This window comes from Symphalangus syndactylus, chromosome 14 (genome assembly GCF_028878055.3).
Source record: "Symphalangus syndactylus isolate Jambi chromosome 14, NHGRI_mSymSyn1-v2.1_pri, whole genome shotgun sequence".
Classification (NCBI taxonomy): Eukaryota; Metazoa; Chordata; class Mammalia; order Primates; family Hylobatidae; genus Symphalangus; species Symphalangus syndactylus.
The window spans coordinates 79,354,446-79,377,857 of NC_072436.2; the positions used below are offsets into that span (position 1 = coordinate 79,354,446).

The 23,412-nt window shown below is 40.7% G+C and overlaps 1 protein-coding gene and 1 non-coding gene across 4 annotated transcripts in view; both read left to right on the forward strand.

Moving 5' to 3' along the window:
* USP34 (ubiquitin specific peptidase 34) overlaps positions 1-23,412 on the forward strand; it is a 295,723-nt gene that overhangs the window by 56,307 nt on the left and 216,004 nt on the right. For all 3 annotated transcript variants that reach the window (XM_055242296.2, XM_063617918.1, XM_063617917.1), the window contains exons 2-3: positions 852-939; positions 15,713-16,133. In XM_055242296.2, coding sequence (XP_055098271.1) covers positions 852-939; positions 15,713-16,133 — 509 coding nt within the window. The remainder of the gene's footprint in view (positions 1-851; positions 940-15,712; positions 16,134-23,412) is intronic.
* On the forward strand, positions 4,527-4,661 carry LOC129463314 (small nucleolar RNA SNORA70). The gene has a single exon (XR_008651108.1). It is a non-coding gene; the product is annotated as a small nucleolar RNA SNORA70 (small nucleolar RNA).

A 23,412-nucleotide genomic window follows, 5' to 3' on the forward strand; every position in this document is an offset into this window, starting at 1 on the left:
GGAACACCGTGTGAAGGAAGCTATGACTTCAAGGAAGGTATGCTCTGTGGCTACTGCTGATACCTCAGAGGAGTACCATGAGACTGGTACTTGGAATACTAAACTGGAGGCTGGAATCAGTGCTGCTGCTTTCAGATATAGCAAGCTGATAAGTCCTTGGTCTCTTCTCCTGCCTTCTTCTTCTAGTACCCTATAGGCACTGGAGGAGCAAGATCTTTTTTTTTTTTTTTTTTTTTTTTGAGATGGAGTCTCGCTCTTTCACCCAGGCTGGAGTGCAGTGGTGCGATTTCGGCTCACTGCAAGCTCCGCCTCCCAGGTTCACGCCATTCTCCTGCCTCAGCCTCCCGAGTAGCTGGGACTACAGGCGCCCGCCACCGCACCTGGCTAATTTTTTGTATTTTTAGTAGAGACGGGGTTTCACTGTGTTAACCAGGATGGTCTCGATCTCTTGACCTCGTGATCCGCCCGCCTCGGCCTCTCAGAGTGCTGGGATTACAGGCATGAGCCACCACGCCCGGCCAAGGAACAAGATCTTAACAGGAAGACAGCTGGAAATGAAAAATGTAGATTGCATGGTCCCAGCCTCAGCATCACAATGGAAGGGTGGTTTTGGAGATGAGAGATAATCCCAGAATAAATGACAAAGTCTCACTGCCCCCCACCCCTTACATCTGTCAAAAATCTGTTCTTAAGCCCATATGAGTTATTAATTAAAAGTAACTTATTTTCTTTGGAAGCAAAAGAATGATTATCTGAAATGTTCGCATTTGTAACTCGGCTTTATTTTGAACTATTGGCTTTAATACTGGTTTAGCATTATTCATAATTTTAAAATTTCTTTTTTATTTCAGTATCAGATGTAGAAGGTGGTGATGGACTGCAGCTCAGAAAGGAACATACTCTCAAAATATTTACTTATATCAATTCCTGGACACAGAGGTATGCATCTTTAGGTATTTCGAAGACGAATTTTTGTGAGTTGCATTATAAATTGCCATTTTTATTGTCACATTTTAGGGTGTTGGGTTAGATACCATTAGTTACTAAATGACAGTTTGTCAATATTAAATCTTTACTCGTGCAGTCGATCATGATTCTGTTTTTAAAACATGGGCATAAATATCAGTTTCTTTCTTTGACCCCTCCTTATTTAGGGATATGAGAGTCACAGAAATTCTGAAAAGTAACTATTTTGAGAGATTCAATAATTTTTATGGTGTAGCTAAAGGCTTGTAACAATCTTGATCCTTAAAAAAGAAAAGTCATTGTGGTAGGGGATACTTTTAAGCCACTTATTATCTGTTCTGTTTCTATAATTATGTGTGTTAGACCAATTTCTAAATAATACATATATTGAGACTATAGGAAATAAAATTTTAGGAAAACAAATGTTAATATAATCAGTTTATAAAAAGGATTCCTGTTCCTCAATGTGATTTTAACTAGTCTTTGCTAATAATTTTTTTCCCTTGAATAAACCAATGAAAATAAAAATTACTTAAACTTAGTCCGTCTAAAAAATTTTATGGGTAAGAATGTTTGAAGCATTGTGTGCAGTAGCCAATGAACATGTTAAATACAGTGATACATAAATGAATGTTCTGAGGTATACAGTCTAGCTGAACGTAGAGTTTAGCTGAGTAGTTTAACTTCAAATAACATTTGCTTTATGGTAATATCCTTTTTTCTTCTCTCAGTAGAGTTGGCAGATATACTTGTTGCAAAAGATTTTGTAGATTTTATTTATGTAAACATTCTGTACCATCATTATTGACATTTCTGAGTCTCACTGAATTTCAGTAAGTTTAGGAGTGGTTGCTGTTGCATTATGGATGGAGTAGATGAATATTGCATAATACTAATATGTTTATGATTGAAGATGAACTTTAATAGTCCACAGTGATTTGCTGAGAAATGTTGTGTCTGAGTCATAATCTTGAGTTTTAATTATTGTAACTCCAGCTAGGTGGCAACATGTTATACTAGGAAAAAAATCTACACTTCTGATTTCAGGGTCTATAAGTTTGCCACTGAATAAAATGAAATCCAGAGAAACAAGATCATTTTCCTAAAATCTCATCACTAGTTATTGGTAGAGATGGGGTGGGAGTTATATTTTCCCATTCCTAATACACTTGTATTCTAGCTTATTTTTAATCCCTGTATTATGAATTTTTAACCAAGAGTCTGTGGATGGGAATGAAATTATAAAGGAGATTTTCATATTTGCAGTTTTAGGCAGTAATTCTTACGTCTCATCAGAATATCAAAGTGTTTGCCTCCAAACCACCGAGAGCCTGTGGTTTATCTCATGTTGCCCTAGAACGTAGTGGTTAAGAAGAGTGTGGCCTGGCCGGGTGTGGTGGCTCATGCCTCTCACTTTTGAGAGGCTGAGGCGGAGTACAGGGCAAGACCCCATCTCTATTAAAAAAAAAAAAAAAAAAAAAAAAGTGGGCCGGGCGCGGTGGCTCACGCCTGTAATCCCAGCACTTTCGGAGGCCGAGGCGGGCGGATCACGAGGTCAGGAGATCGAGACCATCCTGGCTAACACGGTGAAACCCCGTCTCTACTAAAAATACAAAAAATTAGCCGGGCGAGGTGGCGGGCGCCTGTAGTCCCAGCTACTCGGGAGGCTGAGGCAGGAGAATGGCGTGAACCCCAGGGGGCGGAGCCTGCAGTGAGCCGAGATCGCGCCACTGCACTCCAGCCTGGGCGACAGCGAGACTCCGTCTCAAAAAAAAAAAAGTGGCCTTGGATCTAGATAGACATGGATTCTAGTCCTGCTTCATCACCTGTGAACGAGTGATTATGACAAATTAGTTAACTTCTATAAACTCTCACTTCCTCATTGGTAGAAATAGAATAATAATAAAGCTACTACTGCCTTAATGAGATTGTAAGGAAACAAAGTGCTTAGCACTGTATTTGCTAAAAGGACTTAATAAACACATATTTTAATTAAAATTGTTAAAATTTGTTTTGGAAAAGGAAATATAAATTAAAAGATGTAAGCTAAAGTATGAAAGCTAAGCTGGAGAACATTGAATAATTTGTGATTTTGTTTACCTGTCAGTAAGTATGAACAGTTGTTAGCTCGTAGTAGTAAAAGTGGAGTGTTAATACTCTTAATTGTGTTGATTGAAGGGAGAACAGGTAAAAATAGATCACAGTGCTTTGTAGTGAAAATTTGTCTATTTTCATCTCCCTCTCTTCCTCCCCTAAATTATTTTCTTGAGCTTCAGAAAATATTGTTGCCTAGATTAAGATTGTCATTCTAATTAGGGGATAAACAGGTACTAATAAAGCATGGATAATCTGCAAAAAGCATTCTTAACTTGGGGCCCGTGGACCAAGTGAGTCCATAAGTGAACCTTAGCGTGCTGATAAACTCATGATATTTCATACAACATGTTTTTTATAAGTTTCCTGGAGAAAAAAAGCTTTCATAAGATTATTAGTGGTCATAAATTGTTTTTGTAGTGTATTATCTACAGTATAGGTAATGGAGAATGTTTACTTCAAAAATAGTATGGTAGGCCAGGCGTGGTTGCTCATGCATGTAATCCCAGCACTTTGAGAGGCCAATGTGGGTGGATCACCTGAGGTCAGGAGTTCGAGACCAGCCTGACCAACATGGTGAAACCCCATCTCTACTAAAAATACAAAAATTAGCTAGGCGTGGTGGTGTGTACCAGTAATCCCAGCTACTCGGAAGGCTGAGGCGTCAGAATTGTTTGAACCTGGGAGGCGGAGGTTGCAGTGAGCTGAGATTTGTGCCACTGCATTCCAGCCTGGAATAGAGTGAGACTCCATCTCAAAAAAAAAGTATGTTAACAAGAATTTAATATTTATAAGCATTATAAAGATTTTAGGCCCAGGGTAATGGCTCATGCCTGTAATTCCAGCACTTTGGGAGGCCCAGGGAGGTGGATCACTTGAGTTCGGGAGTTTGAGACCAGCCTGGTCAACACGGTGAAACCCTGTCTCTACTAAAAATACAAAAATTAGCCAGGTGTGGGGTGCTCATGTGTAACCCCAGCTACTCGGGAGCCTGAGGAAGGAGAATCATTTGAACCTGGGAGGCAGAGGTTGCAGTGAGCTGAGATCACGCCACTGTACTCCAGCCTGGGGGATAGAGCAAGACTTTGTCTCAAAAAAAAAAAAAAAAAAAAAAAAAGATTTTAGTATTATATATATATTTTTTCTTATTTAAATGATACAGTCATTGTAGGAAAAAAAAAAAAACTTTGAGAAACTACAGAGAATTGAAGTTAAAAACATGCCACCATTCAGAGCAACAGCTTACAACTTTTTGTGTATATCCATGGTGTGAGACTGCAAACAGTACAGTTTTAAATTTTACAAAAATGTAGTTTTACTATATGTATACTTTATGGTCTGATTTTTCAGATACAGTTAACTATGGTCAGTATCTATGTGATCAGGTATTATCTGTGTCATCATTTTTAAGTGCTGTTTAACAGTCATATAGCTGTCACAACTTTGGCTATAAGATTACGGAGGTCCTGCAGCCAATTAAGCTGACTGAGTTCCTTTCCTTTCGGGGGCCCAGTGTGCAATGGCTGTAAACAGCAGCTTCCTTGGTAGTGTATGCAGCCTGTTTGTTGTGTAGGTTGCTCTAAGGGACCTTGGAGACAGGCCTTTCAGATGTATGTTCATGTTTCTGAGCTTGCACTACCCCAATGTAGGCTCCAAACAGGCATGTGAGGTGTCTTTGGAAAGCCCCAGGGCACTGTGGCCAGGGTTCACGTTGGCCAAGTTATGTCCATCCATACCAAGCTGCAGAACAAGGAGCATGTGATTGAGGTCCTGCTCAGGGCCAAGTTCAAGTTCCCTGGCTGCCAGAAGATCCACATCTCGAAGAAGTGGGGCTTCACCAAGTTCAATGCCGATGAATTTGAAGACATGATGGCTGAGTAGCGGCTCATCCCAGATGGCTGTGGAGTCAAGTACGTTGCCATTCATGGCCCTCTGGACAAGCGGCTGGCCTTGCACTCATGAGGGCTTCCACTGTGCTGTCCCCTCTTAATACTCACTAATACATTCTACTTCCTGTCCCCCCCCCGAAAAAAAAAAAGATTAGAGAGGTTAATAACACGTTTGTTTACCAGATTATCATCATTTTATTAATTTAATGATTGGGAGTAGAGTAGGAGGAAAACTAACTCAGAAAATGAGAAGAGAAAGGAATAGGAGAATAAATTCAAGACTAAATTAGGGAAAGGGCATATACGGATCTGCAAAGGAATATCATGTATGACAAAAGCACCGATACCACAGAGCATAATTCTTCATGTTGTGTTGATTTTTTTTTTCTTTGCTTGTTTTAAGCTTATTACAAAACTGAATTAGGTTTATATCTTGGAAATTCCACATTCCTTAGCAGGTATTTAAAGCTCTTTGCTGTCTCCTGCCTGACAACTTTTTAACTTTATTTCAGGAATTTCTTCTGTATAAGAACTCTGGATGCCAGCCAGGGTGAGGTTCTCTGTCAGGTTTTCAGGCTAAAAGTAGTACCTTTTATATTTGTCATTTGTGCTTAATGTTTGAAGCTTTTACTTTTATTTTTTCATTGTTTTAATAAATTTTATTTTTTAGAATAGTTTTAGAAGCCGTTGCTTTTAAATAGGTTAAATGTATGTGGTTCACTCTTTAAGGCTCTGCCTTTTATTTTGGCATCAAGAAATTTGTTGGACCAATGGACTGTTGATATTGACCACTGTTTAAAGTAGTGCTTTTCATAAATTAGGTCATACATAAAACAATTTTTGGTGAGGTTGAATACTGTGGAGTAATAGTCCTTTCATGCTTTCAGCAGAACTGGGCTAGGGAAATATTAGACCCATTGGAATATTTGTTGCTAGATGGAGTTCTAAAACCTAACCTGGAAAGAATTTTATTTTGACATGTAGATTCCTCATGAATGTTTACTTAGTATTATTTTTAAAATTAAAGCTACATACTTTATATGAGGCATTTAGAAATTTTTATTGCATTTTAAAAACATAAGTGCATTTTATTTAGGTGGGCAGCATGTAATTCTACTTAGATAATTTTATCAGGCTGGAAATAACAGGGTAAGACTGAGAAGAAAATAAGAGAAGCTCAGATGGTGGGAGGATATGTATGATATTGGTGTACCAACATAAGTAATACAGAGTTTAAAAAAAATTAATTGGCAGGGAGATGCCTATAATAAAAAAAAGTCCCTGTGTTCCCTGTCTCCTCACCCTCCTGTTTTCAACTTTTTCAGATGTTGGTTTTGATATTAACCTCTATACAGTATTCTGAAATACTCTTATTATATTGCTGTTGCTTCATCTATCAATTTTAGGTGTAACCTGTGAACTTCCATTTATGATATATAAGGATTTCATTCTTGACCCTCCCCAGTTCTCTCAGTATAGTATATCAATTCTTAGGGTAGTTCTAAAAATAAAAATGTTGCTCAGCAATGAGCCAAAAAAGTTCCCTAGTTCATTTTATATCTTGCATGTTCTCTCTTTCTTGGTGTACTGTCTTTTTTCATTCAGTTAATTTTCTATGTGTGGATCACTTAATTCTTCTCAAACGCTCATAAACTATGCATCATTAGGTGATATATTATCCCCCCACCCCGGTCATAACCCTAGAGTATTGATTACTTTCTAGAGTTACTAAACTACCTTCCCTTCAGATCTCATCCTTATAATTCATTTTGCTTGTCTCTGAGGCAGGAGAACCTTAGGGTCTGGAGGCAGGGAACCTAAGGCCAATTCACGCTGACTTCCTAGAATTAAATCAAAAGGAAAACCCTAAGATTCCACGCCCTGAGTAACAAAAGGAAAAGGACCGGAGGCTACCCCCTTTGCAACCTCCCCACACTTTTTTGCGTGGCTGGTGAAAAATTGAAATTACCTCTGATTGGTCCCCTCCTGCAACTAATCACGCTGATGGCAGGCCAAGTCTCCATCTGCATAGGAGTATAACTTTGTAACTTCAGCCTCTGACTGGTCCCACTTTCCACAACCAATTAGATGTTTGCATAGGATGTAACTTTGTAACTTCAGACTGATCATGGGCCACTACTTCATTTAGGTAGGGTGTATACCAAGTAACCAATAGGAAACCTCTAGAGGGTATTTAAACCCCAGAAAATTCTGTAACTGGGTCCTTGACTCCCTTGCTGTGACTGTTCCCACCCTGTGGAGTATACTTTGATTTTCAATAAATCTCTGCTTTTGTTGTTTTATTTTTTCCTCGCTTTGTTTGTGCTTTTGTCCTATTCTTTGTTCAAAGTGCCAGGAACCTGGGCACCCTCCACTGGTAACATCTTTCTTGGATCTCCAAGTTTCCTGGATTCCATTTTGTCATCTTTTTAGCTCACTTCCTTGTCGTAGAGGACATCTTTTCTGAGAGAGGATACATGGGGAGATAAATGTGTATTAGACCTTCCAGGCCTGAAATGTCTATCCTACCCTTATACTTATTGATAGGTCTTATTGTATACAGAATTGGAAAATTGCTTGCAGAATTTCAGAAGTATTGATCAATTGTATTCTAGGTTCCAATATTGCTTTGGAGAAGCAGTAGCCCTTTTTATTTTTGTGCTTTTCCTTCATACTCTTTTTTTTTTTTTAAATTATTTATTTATTTATTTTGTAGAGATGGAGTCTCGCTCTGTAGTCCAGGCTGGAGTGCAGTGGCATGATCTCGGCATCCTCTGCCTCCTGGGTCCAAGCAATTCTCCTGCCTCAGCCTCCCGAGTAGCTGGGACTACAGGTGCACGCTGCCACGTCTGGCTAATTTCTTTTGTATTTTAGTAGAGACGGGGTTTCCCCATGTTGCCCAGGCTGGTCTCGAACTCCTGAGCTCAGGCAATCTGCCCGCCTTGGCCTCCCAAAGTGCTAGGATTACAGGCGTGAGCCACTCACTTGGCCTCTTTTGTTTTATTTTTTATTTTTTAAATTTTTTTGAGACTGAGTCTCGTCGTATTGCCAGGATGGAGTGCAGTGGCGTGATATTGGCTCACTGCAACCTCCGCCTTCCAGGTTCAAGCAATTCTCCTGCCTCAGCCTCCTGAGTATCTGGAGCTACAGGCACATGCCACCACACCCAGCTAATTTTTGTATTTTTAGTAGAGTCGGGGTTTCACCGTGTTGGCCAGGATGGTCTCATGGTCTCAATCTCCTGACTTCCTGATCTGCCCGCCTCAGCCTTCCAAAGTGCTGGGATTACAGGCATGAGCCACCGCGCCCGGCCTCCTTGATACTCTTAATCACTCTCCCTGAAAGCTTTTAGAATCTTTATCCTTCCTCAGCTTCAGGAATTTTCTGTCTGTTTTGGTGGGCCTTTTGGTTGTGAACATTTTATTTCATAATTTCCTTACCTCCATATTTATTGCTCTCACTTCCTGGAACTATATTAGATATTGTACCCTTCTTGATTACTTCCTTTTCTTATTGTCTCTTTTTTTTTTTTTTTTTTTTTTGAGATGGGATTGCTGTGTTGTTAAGGTTGGAGTGCAGTGGCATGATTATGGCTCACTGCGGCCTTGACTTCCTGGGCTCAAGTGATTCTCCCACCTCAGCCTCCCAAGTAGCTGGGACCACAGGCATGTGCCACTATGCTCAGCTAATACATTTTTTTATTGTAGAGAGGAGGTCTTGCGATGTTGCCCAGGTTGGTCTTGAACTCCTGGGTTCAAGCAGTCATCCCACCTTAGCCTCTTAAAGTGCTGGGATTACAGGTGTGAGCCACTGCACCAGGCCTTTTCTCTCCATTATTAATATTTTTTTCCATTTTGTGGGAGATTTCATTTTTCCCTTTTGTGGACCTTTTGTTGAATTTTACAAATTGCTATAATTTTAATTGGTTTTTAAACTGTAAATGATATATAAATACAAAAGGTATATGATATGTATTTGTATACATTACAGTGCTCTGAATTTTGTTATTGTTATTTTGGCTCCCTGACCAAAAAATGCCCTGTTTTGTAATCTGAATTTATATTTTCATAACATTTCATTCTTATTTCAGTAACCAAATATCTTACATCTCTCAGGATATAAATTACGGCTAAAATCTTTTTTTTTCTTTTTGTATTTTATCTATTTCCTCTAAATTTCTTTTTTCTTTTCTCGTTTCTTTTCTTTCTTTTTCTTTTCTTTTTTTTTTTTTTTTGAGGCGGGGTATCGCTCTTGTTGCCCGGGCTGGAGTGCAGTGGCATGATCTCGGCTCACTGCAACCTCTGCCTCCTGTGTTCAAGTGGTTCTCCTGCCTCAGCCTCCCGCGTATCTGGGATTATAGGCATGTGCCACCAGGCCCAGCTGATTTTGTATTTTTAGTAGAGACAGGGTTTCTCCATGTTGGTCAGGCTGATCTCAAACTTCTAACCTCAGGTGATCCACCCGCCTTAGCCTCCCAAAGTGCTGGGATTACGGGCGTGAGCCACCAAGGCCACCCTTACTGTTTGTTTTTATCTGCCTTCGGTGATCCAAAGGCAGATAAAATTTTTCTTGCATATCTTCTTATTGTTATCTTTTCATGGTAATGAGAGGGGTACTAAAAAGTGAATTTGAAGGCCTCTGTGGTCAGGGCATCTCAGATGTTGGCCACTACTGTATGATGGTTAAATGGTGAGTAGGTTTTCTTGTTGGGGCTAAACAGGCTTTTTCTATTCCAAACCCCACCACAAATACACTAAACTAAGAACACTCTGGAAGGACAAAAGATGACAGCTTATCAGCATAGTTTGGATGACAGAAAAGGGACAAATAGTAACTCGGAGTGAAAGAAATAAACTTGGTAAGAGCTATAAAAAGACATTTAAAAGAAGTATATTTCAATCTTTGGCTTTGAGATATGTTAGTCTGGTGGTTGGGTTACCAGATAGGAAGGGTACTTGAGGAGGTTTACCATTTAAGTCATGTATTTCACTTATCTTGCTTTCAGTTTTTTTCTTTTTTTCTTGTTTTCTTTTTTTTTTTTGAGACAGGGTCTTGATCTGCCACCTGGGCTGGAGTACAGTGGCATAGTGTAGCTCACTGCAACCTTGACCTCCTAGAGTCAAGCAATCCTCTTATCTCTGCCTCCTGTGTAGCTGGGACTACGGGCGTATGGCACCCTGCCTGCCTAACTTTGTTTCTTTTGAGACAAGGTCTCACTATGTTGCCTAGACCAGTCTTGAACTCCTGGGCTTAAGCGATCCTCCTGCCTCTGCCTCCCAAAGTGCTGGGATTAGCAGGCATGAGTTAGCTTTCATTTTCTTGATCACACTTGCTTTCTTTGGTATCTGGTGTTCCTGAGTTTATCTTGTTCATTATGTATAGAAAAAACTTGTTTTCATAGGTGACATAGGAATAATATTTTGCTTTTTTAGGATGGGAACTTGCAGGTTTTAATTGTACCTTTCATTTTGTCGTCTTATTTTCTGCCTCAGGCTTCATCCCTGCCTTTAGAGATATCTTATGTTCTTAAGTCCTGAGCCTTTCCAGTGTTCTGTGGGGTTGATTTTTTTTTTCTTTGTAAATCCGTTTCATAGCTAGTTGGAAGTTTCTTTCTTTTACTCTGAATTACTTACTATTTTTCCCTTTTCTGTCACTCAAAATATGTTGATAGCTGTCATCTTCTGTTTCATTGTTTCTGTTTTTCTAGAGTGTTCTTTAGTATATTTATAGTAGGATTTGGAATAGAGAACAAGTAAGTTTATGTGTAAAATCAAGCTGGTTTTGGTGAAGCTTGTAGCTAAAAAAAAAATTCAAGCTGGTTTTGATTGAAAATGATATTTTTATTTAAAACTCCTTTTCCACCTTGCATTATGGATGCAATGTACAGCAAGGGTCCCCAGCCCCTGGGCCACAGACTGGTACCCAATTAGGAACCGGGCCACACAGCAGGAGCTGAAGGGCAGATGAGTGAGTGAAGCTTCATCTGTATTTACAGCTATTACCCATTGCTCACGTTACCACCTGAACTCCACCTCCTGGCAGCATCAGATTCTCACAGGAGCCTGAATCCTGTTGTGAACTGTGCATGTGAGGGATCTAGGTTGCATACTTCTCATGAGAATATAATGCTTGATGATCTATCACTGTCTCCTATCACCCCCAGATGGTACCGTCTAGTTGTAGGAAAACAAGCTCAGGGCTCCAACTAATTCTACATTATGGTGAGTTGTATAATTATTTCATTATATATTACAGCGTGATACTATAACGTGCACAATAAATGTAATGTGTTTGAATCATCCCAAAGTCCTCTGGGTCCTTGGAGAAATTGTCTTCCACAAAACAGGTCCCTGGTGCCAAAAAGGTTGGGAACCATTGATATACAAAGGGAAATGCTGTATTGAGAATTCACATACCTAGACTTCTCAGAATTGAATGTAATAGAATAAAAAGTATTATTTATGTAATAAACAATTATTTAAAAAATGCATATATTTGTGTACGTGTGTGTTCCCCCATTAGACTCACAGCTCTTTTTGAACTTGTGTATTTTGGGTCTGGAAGGACCCAGACCCAGTTTCTTCTGTTACTTTGTTCACATAATTTTCGTCTTTGAAGATCATTAGTTTCTTAGATCCATTACCAAGCAGTTTAATGCTCATTTTCTAACACTTATTTATTTATTTATTTATTTACTTACTTACTTCCTTCCTTCTCTAGATGGAGTCTTGCTCTGTCGCCCAGGCTGGAATTCAGTGGCGCAATCTTGGCTCACTGCAACCTCCGCTTCCTGGGTTCAAGCAATTCTTCTGTCCCTGTCTCCTGAGTAGCTGGAATTACAGGCACCCGCCACCACAGCTGGCTAATTTTTGTATTTTTAGTAGAGTCGGGGTTTCACGATGTTGGCCAGGCTGGTCTTGAACTCCTGACCTCAAGTGATCCACCTGCCTTGGCCTCCCAAAGTGCTGGGATTACAGACATGGGCCACCGTGTCCGGCCCTAACACTTATTTTAAAAGTAAATTTGGCTGAATCTTTGGCTTTCTTCATCCAAGTCTGACTTCAAGATCGTTTTCTGGGATTTTGGATTCCATTTTTAATAAATGATCTGCCTGCCTCAGCCTCCCAAAGTGCTGGGATTACAGGTGTGAGCCACCACACCCGGCCTGATGTCTTACTTTGAACCTGATTTTTCTAAGTTTTTTATGTTTTTTGAGACAGTCTCCCTCTATCACCCAGGCTAGAGTGCAGTGGTGCAATCTTGGCTCACTGCAACTTCCACCTCCCGGGTTCAAGCAATTCTTGTGCTTCAGCCTCCTGAGTAGGTGGGATTACAGGTGTGTGCCACCATGCCCAGCTAATTTTTGTATTTTTAGTAGAGATGAGGTTTTGCCATATTGGCCAGGCTGATCTCAAACTCCTGGCCTCTAGTCATCTGCCCACTTTGGCCTCCCAAAGTGCTGGGATTACAGGCTGAGACAGTGCACACCCCCCCCACCCCCGCCCCGACACTCAAGTTTATGACCTCACTTTGTTTCTGTTTGTTTTTTGAGAGGGAGTGTCTCACTCTGTCTCCCAGGCTGGAGTGCAGGGGCACGATCTCGGCTCACTGCAACCTCCACCTCCCAAGTTCAAGTGACTCCTGCCTCAGCCTCCTCAGTATCTGGGATTACAGGTAGACCACCAAGCCCGTCTAATTTTTTATTTTTAGTAGAGACAAGATTTCAACATGTTGGCCAGGGCCAGGCTTGTCTCAAACCCCTGACCTTAAGTGATCTGCTTGCCTCAGCCTCCCAAAGTGCTGTGATTACAGGCGTGAGCCACCACACCCAGCCTGACCTCTGACTTTAAACCTGATTTTTCCTAAACATCAAAGGAAGAAGCTGTTAATCAGAAGAATTGTAGGAGAAATGTGTTTATTTTTCTTCTTGTGGGAGTTGTGATACTATAGAATTGTAAAGCTGGAGGAGGCCTTAGAGGTAAAAATAAAAACCCTTTCATTTTGCCACAGATAAAAAAGATGTGACGCATTATTTATATATAGTTATATATTTATAATTATATATTTCTGTGTGACAAAAACACTCCAAAAGTAGTACTGTATCTTAAAACAGCAGTAAACATTTATTATCTTCAAAGATTCAATGGGACAGGAATTTGGAAGTCCTTTACCTGTTTGATTCTGGGTCGGGTTTCTCATAATGTTTTCGTCAAGGTATTGGCCAGGTGATAGTCATGTAAAGGCTCATGTGGGGCTGGAGGATATACTTCCAAGTTGGCTTGCTTTAGATAGTGATCAAATTAGTGCTGGTTGTTTATTTTATTTTATTTTTATTTTTTTGTGACAGAATCTTGCTTTGTCACCCAGGCTGCAGTGCAGTGGCACGATCTTGACTCACTGCAATCTCTGTTTCCCCGGTTCAAACGATTCTCCTGCCTCGGCATCCCAAGTAGCTGGGATTACAGGTGCCCACCACCACGCCTGGCTAATTTTTGTATTTTTAGTAGAGATGGGATTTCACCATGTTGACCAGGCTGATCTCGAACTCCTGACTTCAGGTGATCCACCCACCTCAGCCTCCCAAAGTGCTGGGATTACAGGCGTGAGCCACCGCACCCGGCCTCAGTACTGGTTGTTAATGAGAGGCCTTGGTACTTTCTCATGTGGACTCCTTTTTAGGTTGCTTGAGTGTTTTTCAGTGATAGGTGGCTTCCTCTAGGGTAAGTGATCCAAAAAAGAGCAAGGCAGAAGTGACAATGTCTTTTATGACCTAGTCTCAGATGTCACAGATTGTCACTTCCACCACATTCTGTTCACTAGAAGTGAGTTCCATCTACACAGAAGAATATCAAGTGATTTGTGGCTGTATTTCAAATTCACACTTGGAGAAATAAAATTATTTCCACATGATCATACAGGGCGTTGGTGATCTATTCAGACTACTATATAGATGTTTTGATATGATGCTATTACTAGGTGCAGATTATAAATTATAGTTGCTTAGCTGTCATCTGTCGTTGGATACAAGTATTAGAACCAGGTACTTGGGGGGAGGGGGGAGGGACAGCATTAGGAGATACACCTAATGCTAAATGATGAGTTAATGGGTGCAGGAAATCAACATGGCACATGGATACATATGTAACAAACCTGCACATTGTGCACATGTACCCTAAAACCCTAAAGTATAATTTAAAAAAAAAAAAAAAAAAAAAAAGAAAGTAGGGTCAATTCTGGAACCTTTCTCTCTTCCGGTAGTCTTTATTTTTGGCCAGTAGTGTATTGTTTCAACCACAGCAAATTTGTGTAATATTTAAAAATAGATTGTATTTGTCTGTGTTGTCCGTATAGTACTGTTGTAACAAAATATTTTGTTTTTCACCTTTTTCAATATGAATTTCAGACTACCTTGAAACCTGTTATTAAAAGCCTGTTAAAATTTGAAAAAAAAAAAAAAAAAAAAAAAAAAGAACCAGGTACTTGTGTATGTATTAATTGCCTATTGATTCACCAGACCGTTCCTGCCTTTTTTTGAGACATGGTTTCGCTCTGTCACTCAGGCATGATCAGGGTTCACTGCTGTCTCAGCCTCCTGGGCTCAAGCCTCTCGAATAGCTGGGACTACAGGCACAAGCAACGATGCCTAGCTAACTCTTTTATTTTTATTTTTTTTGTAGAGATGGGCCTCATCATGTTGTCCTGGCTTGTCTTGAGCTCCTGGACTTAAGCGATCCTCCCACCTTGGTCTCCCAAAGTGTTGGGATTACAGGTGTGAGCCACTGTACCTGGCTGAGATCCTTTTAATTATCTACATATGCCAGGCATTGTGCTACTAACTGAACATGTCTAAGGAGAACTGGATTTGTTCGTAATACTTTTTTTTTGAGACCGCGTTTTGGTCTTGTTGCCCAGGCTGGAGTGCAGTGGTGTAATCTCGGCTCACTACAGCCTCCGCCTCCCGAGTTCAAGTGATTCTCCTACTTAAGCCTCGCAAGTAGCTGAGATTACAGGTGCCCACCACCATACCTGGCTAATTTTTTTTGTATTTTTAGTAGAGACAAGGTTTCACCATGTTGGTCAGGCTGGTTTCGAACTCCTGACCTCAAATGATCCACTTGCCTCGGCCTCCCAAAGTGCTGGGATTACAGGCGTGAGCCACCGTGCTCGGCCAATCTTTTTTTTTTTAATATACATTTATATTTTTTACAGGAGCTTGGCGGGGGGAGAGAGAGAGAGAGAGAGAGAGTGTGTGTGTGTGTGTGTTTTGTTCTTAAACACTTTTGATTTGCCAGAAAGCGTCAGAGCACCCCTCCCAAGTAGCTTTCAAGGACATTAATTTAAAAATGTGGCTGTTTTATTAGTTGACAACAAAATTCCTTATATTAAATAACCAGTTGGCTTTACTAATAAGATATTTTGTTATAAGTTTCCTAATAACTTGCTAAACATATATTGAGTACTTGACACTGGAGAAACAAAATGCCACAATTCTTGTTTTTAAATAGTTCCCTGTGTAGGAGAGACAAATCCATACGTAAAACTGAAGATAATAGTTGTAAACCTAACATGATGACTTTACACTAACTAAAATATCAGTTGTTGTTGCAACGCTATCTTTATGTTATTAAGGTGTACCCCAGCAGTAAGGAAAAAATAAAACAAGTCTAGAAATAACTTAGTATTTGCTTACTTGTTTTTTTATATTATTAAAAAATACAGCTGCTGCTCTATTACTAATTTATTCAATTTTTTTTCTCTTATAGGCAATGTCTATGCTGCTTCAAGGAATATAAGCATTTGGAGATTTTTAATCAAGTAGTGTGTGCACTTATTAACTTAGTGATTGCCCAAGTTCAAGTGCTCCGGGACCAGCTTTGTAAACATTGTACTGCCATTAACATAGATTCCACGTGGCAAGATGAGAGTAATCAAGGAGAAGAACCACTGAATATAGATAGAGAGTGTAATGAAGGAAGTACAGAAAGACAAAAATCAATAGAAAAAAAATCAAACTCTACAAGAATTTGTAATCTGACTGAGGAGGAATCTTCAAAGAGTTCTGATCCTTTTAGTTTGTGGAGTACAGATGAGAAGGAAAAACTCTTACTATGTGTGGCAAAAATTTTTCAAATTCAGTTTCCCTTATATACTGCTTACAAGCATAATACTCACCCTACTATTGAGGTATGTAAAAATAGGTGGTGTGAATTTTAAGTAATACCAAGTCTTAACTTGGCAGTCTGTTACTGATAAATATGAAGACAGTCTTTTGCTGGCAGAAAATCATTGTCACCAGAATTATTTAATGTTTCTCTAGAGCATTTCTTTAGCAGTTTGTGCTGAAAATTTGCTCGGCATAGTTCGTCCTATCAAGGAAAGATGTATACATTGAACTCAGAAATTAAACTGGTAGTGATCTAAACATTTTACTGGTATAGATCTATGCTTATTTTGTGACTTAATAAATAATAGTTGAGAGAAAAGAAACACATGGAATTTTAAATTTCATTCTTAGAAACAGTCTACAGATCAGAATTTGCTTTTATCAAGAAAAAAAAAGCTTAGCAAATTATCTGTGATTAGTAGTTTCAAATAATAGTATTTTCTTTTCTTTTTTTTTTTTTTGTGAGATGGAGTCTGTCTCTGGAGTCTGTCTCTGGAGTGCAGTGGTGTAATCTCGGTTCACTGCAAGCAACGCCTCCTGGGTTCATGCCATTCACCTGCCTCAGCCTCCCAAGTAGCTGAGACTACAGGTGCCCGCCACCACGCCCGGCTAAGTTTTAAAAAAGTTTTTTTTAGTAGATATGGGGTTTCACTGTGTTAGCCAGGATGGTCTCGATCTCCTGACCTCGTGATCCACCCACCTCGGCCTCCCAAAGTGCTGGGATTACTAGGCGTGAGCCACTATGCCTGGCTAAATAATAGTATTTTCTTTTGTAAATTAAGATGCTTGACTCTATTAGTGATGTTTTTGCAAGCATTTCTAAGTATGTAGTAACCTACCTTAGACTTACTCAGGTAATATGATTTCTTTCTAGGCATAGTGGGAATTGAGACAATTATGTGGTAATATATTAATGACTTAACAGTGGTTTATTATTCCTCATGATTCTCACAGGCAGTTCCTTAGCTAGTTTTGTGTGGGCAGAGTTATGCAGGTGAATTTACTTTGAGAACTGGATGGGTAAGGTCTGGGTCCCACTTGTGTGTGTGGCAGTTGGTAGTGGCTGTTATCTGGGGCTCCTTGTATTTTCTCCACATGGCTTATTTTCCACTAGGGTAGATTGGCTTCCTTAAATAGTAGTCTTAGCAGTGCTCCGGGAAGGCAAAAGTAGAAGCTGTAAGACTTATGGTACAGCCTTTGAAATGTCACAGTATAATTCTGCCATATTCTGTTGTGCCGCTTTCTGTTACTTGAAGCAGTTCACGAGGGCAGCCCAGATTCAAAGGGGTAGTGAAATACACTCCATTTCTGGGGGAAGGAGAGGTAAAATTTCATTTTATATCTTATACATTCTGTTTCCTGTGCATCCTGGAATATGAAGAGTTATGGCCATTAGAGAATCTATGACTTTTTTTTGTTTTTAATCTGCCTCTTTTCTCTAGCTTATTTGTTCCTGTAACCTTTATACTTCTCTTTCTTCATCTGGGAAATAATAGTCCTTTACTGGGATATTTTCACATTGAATGGAGACTTATTTGAAAACATAGCTTGAGGGCAGATATTTTCCCTGTTAGAATTCTTTGTAAGAATATTTTAAATCAGGCACACAAGTCACCTTCTTGGCCCTCTTCCAAGTTGTACTTTCTGTCCTTCTTTCCTTTTTTTGTTTTTTTTTTTTTTGAGACGGAGTCTTGCTCTGTCGCCCAGGCTGGAGTGCAGTGGTGCAGTCGCGGCTCACTGCAAGCTCCGCCTCCCAGGTTCATGCCATTCTCCTGCCTCAGCCTCTCCGAGTAGCTGGGACTACAGGCACCCGCCACCACGCCTTGCTAATTTTTTTGTATTTTTAGTAGAGACGGGGTTTCACCGTAGTCTCGATCTCCTGACCTCGTGATCTGCCCGCCTTGACCTCCCAGAGTGCTGGGATTACAAGCGTGAGCCACCGCACCTGGCCTGTCCTTCTTTCCTTACTTTCTAAAGCTTTTTTTTTTTTTTTTTTGAGATAGAGTCTTGCTCTGTCGCCCAGGCTGGAGTGCAGTGGTGTGATCTCGGCTCACTGCAAGCTCCGCCTCCCGGGTTTACGTCATTCTCCTGCCTCAGCCTCCCAAGTAGCTGGGAGTACAGGCGCCCGCCACCATGCCTGGCTAATTTTTTAGTAGAGATGGGGTTTCACCCTGTTAGCCAGGATGGTCTGGATCTCCTGGCCTTGTGATCCGCCTGCTTCTACCTCCCAAAGTGCTGGGATTCCAGGCGTGAGCCACTGCACCCGGCCTCTAAAGCTTTTTGATAAACTTTCACTCAGTCCTGCTCTGCGTGGGAGGGAAAGAGTATTTAAAATCAGATTGTGCTCTGTCTTCTAAAAATCTTAGCCTATGATCTTCCAGTATAGAAACTTAAATAATCTCTTACATGATATAAAATATATTAAATATTCTGAAAAAGTAATCCTTTTTCAACAAAAGAGAGTCCCATCAGGCAAACTTGAAATATTTAATCAACATAAACACCATCTACGTAGTGCTTTAATATCTTAAATTGGTAATTGAAAGATGCTGAAAATAGTTTTGTTAGGGACTTAGATATGTGAAATTCACAGAAATTTTTTCCAATTAAATATTTCTTAATGATGTAGAACTATAAGCAATACCGAGTCTACTGCTTCTAAAATAAACTTGCTCATCAGTGTTTTTTCTTTCTTATTTTCAAAAATGGTAATCTCTAAATGCAGGCATAGTTACACTCTTGTACTTTTGTTTTGAAGTACTTTGTTATTACTCTTCCTGAGTATTTTATGTTACTACTTGGTTGAAAGCAGTAGTTTTGTGAGGTCTTCGAGGAAAATTCTAACAAAAAATACCCATAAAGATAATAAAGGAGTTACCTCCTTATACCAAATTCTATTAATATATTAGATATGTGCCTCTTTAATTTTCTTTTTGTAATAGTTGTTTCCGAGGTTTCTTTTTTTTTTTTTGAGACGGAGTCTTGCTCTGTTCCCCAGGCTGGAGTGCAGTGGCGCGATCTCGGCTCACTGCAAGCTCCGCCTCCCAGATTCACGCCATTCTCCTGCCTCAGCCTCCCGAGTAGCTGGGACTACAGGCGCCCGCCAACACGCCCGGCTAATTTTTTGTATTTTTAGTGGAGACGGGGTTTCACCGTGTTAGCCAGGATGGTCTCGATCTCCTGACCTTGTGATCCGCCCGCCTCGGCCTCCCAAAGTGCTGGGATTACAGGCTTGAGCCACCGCGCCCGGCATGTTTCCGAGGTTTCTATTATCTTAATAATGATCTGTTACAAGTGCTCTAAAATTTCTAGTTTCTATCTCAATGGCCATTTAATTAAATGCGGTAAGGGTCAGCTATTTCAAATGGTCTTAGATCAAAGACTTGGTAGCATACATGTTATAAAATTATATATAGGTATAAATTTGTATGTATATACACACAATTATTTTAAAGCAAACAAATTATTATGAAATGTAATACAGCTTACTAGAGATTTTTATCCCACTTTTCTTTGAGGAAATTGTCCATCTAGTCTTTTCTTTGTACTGCTGTGCTATCCTTTCTCAAGCCTTTGATTTTGATTTTTAGTTAATATTTTTTAAAGAGGCACAACTTGGCCAAAATTCTTAGACAAGATTCAAACCTCATGTGTTAGTATTTTGATAGCTGTGTCTTTAGAAACCTACTCAACACTTTTATTTTGTAGAAGAAGCAACTGGCCTACAGAGGTTAAAAGATTTGATCAGGCATATTGCTGAGAAGAGTCGTAGAATCCAGGTCTTACTCTACTGCACTACTTCTAAATCATTTTGAACTAATTACTGTATTCTAAATAATATGGGAACTTGGAGCACCTCCTTCTGCTCCTTCTGTCTCCCTTCCTTCTTGTCTTTCCTACTGTCCCCATCAAAGCTGATAATTTTTTTTTTTTTGAGACGGAGTCTCGCTCTGTTGCCCAGGCTGGTGTGCAGTGGCGCGATCTCGGCTCACTGCAAGCTCCTCCTCCTGGGTTCACGCCATTCTCCTGCCTCAGTCTCCGGAGTAGCTGGGACTACAGGCGCCCACCACCACACCCGGCTAATTTTTTTGTATTTTTAATAGAGACAGGGTTTCACTGTGGTCTCGGTCTCCTGACCTCGTGATCCGCCCGCCTCGGCCTCCCAAAGTGCTGGGATTACAAGCGTGAGCCACTGCACCCGGCCTTAAAGCTGATAATATTTTAAAAGGTTCGGTAATTGGACATAAGTAATACTAATTCAGGATAAAAAGGGGGAACGGCCTAGTTTTTATTTTTTTCCCCTTAAGAGACAGGGTCTTGCGCTGTCTCCCAGGCTGGAGTGCGGTGATGTGATCATAGGTCACCATAACCTTGAATTCCTGGGCTCAAACCCACCTCAAATCCCTCCCCGTGAGGCTGGGATCCACCCACCTCAGCCTCCTGAGTAGCTTGGACACTAGGCACTCACCACAGTGCCTGGCTAAGTTTATTTTTATTTTATTATTACTTTTTTAAGAGATGGAGTTTATCTGTGTTTATGGGGTTTATCGAGACCAGGCTGGTCTTGAACTCGTGGCCTCAAGTGATCCTCCTGCCTTGGCCTCCAAAGTGCTGGGATTACAGGCATGAGCCACAGTGCCTTGCCATGCTAGTTGCATTCTTTATCCTGAATAATATGTGTAATTCTGTGAAATGAGATATTGCTCTAGTGTTGTTAAATTTTTTTCTAAGTGTAGGGAAAAAGATTATAAAAATGATAGAAAGGGGCCGGGCGCGGTGGCTCATGCCTGTAATCCCAGCACTTTGGGAGGCCGAGGCAGGTGGATCACAAGGTCAGGAGATCAAGACCATCCTGGCTAACACGGTGAAACCCCGTCTCTACTAAAAATACAAAAAAAAAAAAAGTTAATGGGGCGTGGTGGTGGATGCCTGTAGTCCCAGCTACTCTGGAGGCTGAGGCAGGAGAATGGCATGAACCCGGGAGGCAAAGCTTGCAGTGAGCCGAGATCGCGCCACTGCACTCCAGCCTAGGTGACAGAGTGAGACTCTGTCTCAAAAAAAAAAAAAAAAAGGGCCAGGTACAGTGGCTCACACCTGTAATCCCAGCATTTTTGGAAGCCAAGGCAAGAGGACCACTTGAGGCCAGGAGTTCAAGTCTAGGCTGGGCAACATAGCAGGAGCTCATCTTTACAAAAGAAAAAAATTAACTGGGTGTAGTGGTACACGCCTGTAGTCCCAGCTACTTGGGAGGCTGAGGCAGAAGGATCACTTGAGCCAGGAGTTCAGGGCTGCAGTGAGCTAGGATCATGCCTCTGCATGACAGAGTGGGACCCTATCTTTAAAAAAGTAGAAAGGAGAGAAACCACTGCATTTATGTTAAATGTATGTATGGTATAATCAAACAGATTAAATATATACATGAAGGTTTTATTTTTTATTTATTTTTTTTGAGACAGTCTCGCTTGGTCACCAGGATAGAGTGCAGTGGCGCGATCTCGGCTCATTGCAACCTCTGCCTCCTGGGTTCAAGCGATTCTCCTGCCTTAGCCTCCCAAGTAGCTGGGACTACGGGCGTGCACCTATAACGCCCAGCTAATTTTGGTATTTTTAGTAGAGACAGGGTTTCACCATGTTGGCCAGGATGGTCTTGATCTCTTGATCTTGTGACCTGCCAGCCTCGGCCTCCCAAAGTGCTGGGATTACAGGTGTGAGCTACCGCACCTGGCCTTATTTTTTAATTTTTGAATCAGGGTCTTTCTCTGTCACCCAGACTGGAGGAGTACACTGGCACAATTATGATTGACTGTAGCCTTGAATTCCTGGGCTCAAGTAACCCTTCAGCTTCAGTGTCCTAAGTAGCTGGGAGTACAAGTGCATGCCACCATGCCTAGCTAGTTTTTCAATTTTTTTGAGGAGGCAGGGTCTCGCTGTGTTGCCTGGGCTGGCTTTGAACTCCTGGCTTTGGGCAATCCTTTTGCCTCAGCCTCCCAAAGTACTGGGATTATAAGATGAGCCACCACGCCCAGTCAATTTAGTATTTTTTAGAATAATACCAATGTTGTACAATTATCACTACTAATTCCAACATTACTGAGTTCCTTTTAAGCAAAAATTTTGAGACATTGAGTTCTTCATGGTTTGATCATGGAGCAACATTTTCTTAATTTACATAGAATTGCCTTTCCTCTGGCCGGGCGCGGTGGCTCACGTCTGTAATCCCAGCACTTTGGGAGGCTGAGGCGGGCGGATCACAAGGTCAGGAGGTTGAGACCATCCTGGCTAACACAGTGAAACCCCATCTCTACTAAAAATACAAAAAATTAGCCGGGCATGGTGGCGGGTACCTGTAGTCCCAGCTACTGGGGAGGCTGAGGCCGGAGAATGGCGTGAACTGGGGAGGCAGAGCTTGTAGTGAGCCGAGATGGCGCCACTGCACTCCAGCCTGGGCAACAACAGAGCGAGACTCCGTCTCCAAAAAAATAAAAAAATAAAAAAATTGCCTTTCCTCTATAGTTACTCATTTATTTCTGTTTTCTCTTTTAAAATAACCAAATTTCTCTGCTATAAATAGGATGGGATCAACTCATGTAGTAAATGGGAGGTTTTTGAGGAAAACAAATGCAAGATTTTAAAAATCATTGCTAAGTTTATTAAGGCCTTTCTCAGTGATTACCTAAAATAAGAACTTTTGAAAAATACTGTTAATACAGCTTTTTTTTTTTTTTTGGAGACAGTGTCTCGCACTGTTGCCGAGGCTGGAGTGCAGTGGCGTGATCTCAGCTCACTACACACTCTGCCTCCCCGGTTCACGCCATTCACCAGCCACAGCCTCCCAAGTAGCTGGGATTACAGGCGGCCGCCACCATGCCTGGCTAATTTTTTTGTATTTTTAGTAGAGAAGGGGTTTCACTGTGTTGGCCAGGGTGGTCTCCAACTCCTGGCCTCGTGATCCGTCTGCCTCAGCCTCCCAAAGTGCTGGGATTACAGGCGTGAGCCACTGTGCCTGGGGCCATTAATTCGTCTTTTAATGAGACTTCCTGGTGTTGTTCTTAGTGTTTTTTTAACCTATAGATCTGTGTTAATTTTTTATATACTACTTAAAAAATGAGATTATAACATTTTAGGATACTAGCTTTATGTATTCAGATTAGAAATAGAGTGGCAAAACAGTTCCCCTGAATCACCAAAATAGATGTAATCAAATCTGATTTGATTACACTGCATACCAGGATAGAACTCGATTTTTTTTTTTTTTTGAGACGGAGTTTTGATCCTGTTGCCCAGGCTGGAGTGCGGTGG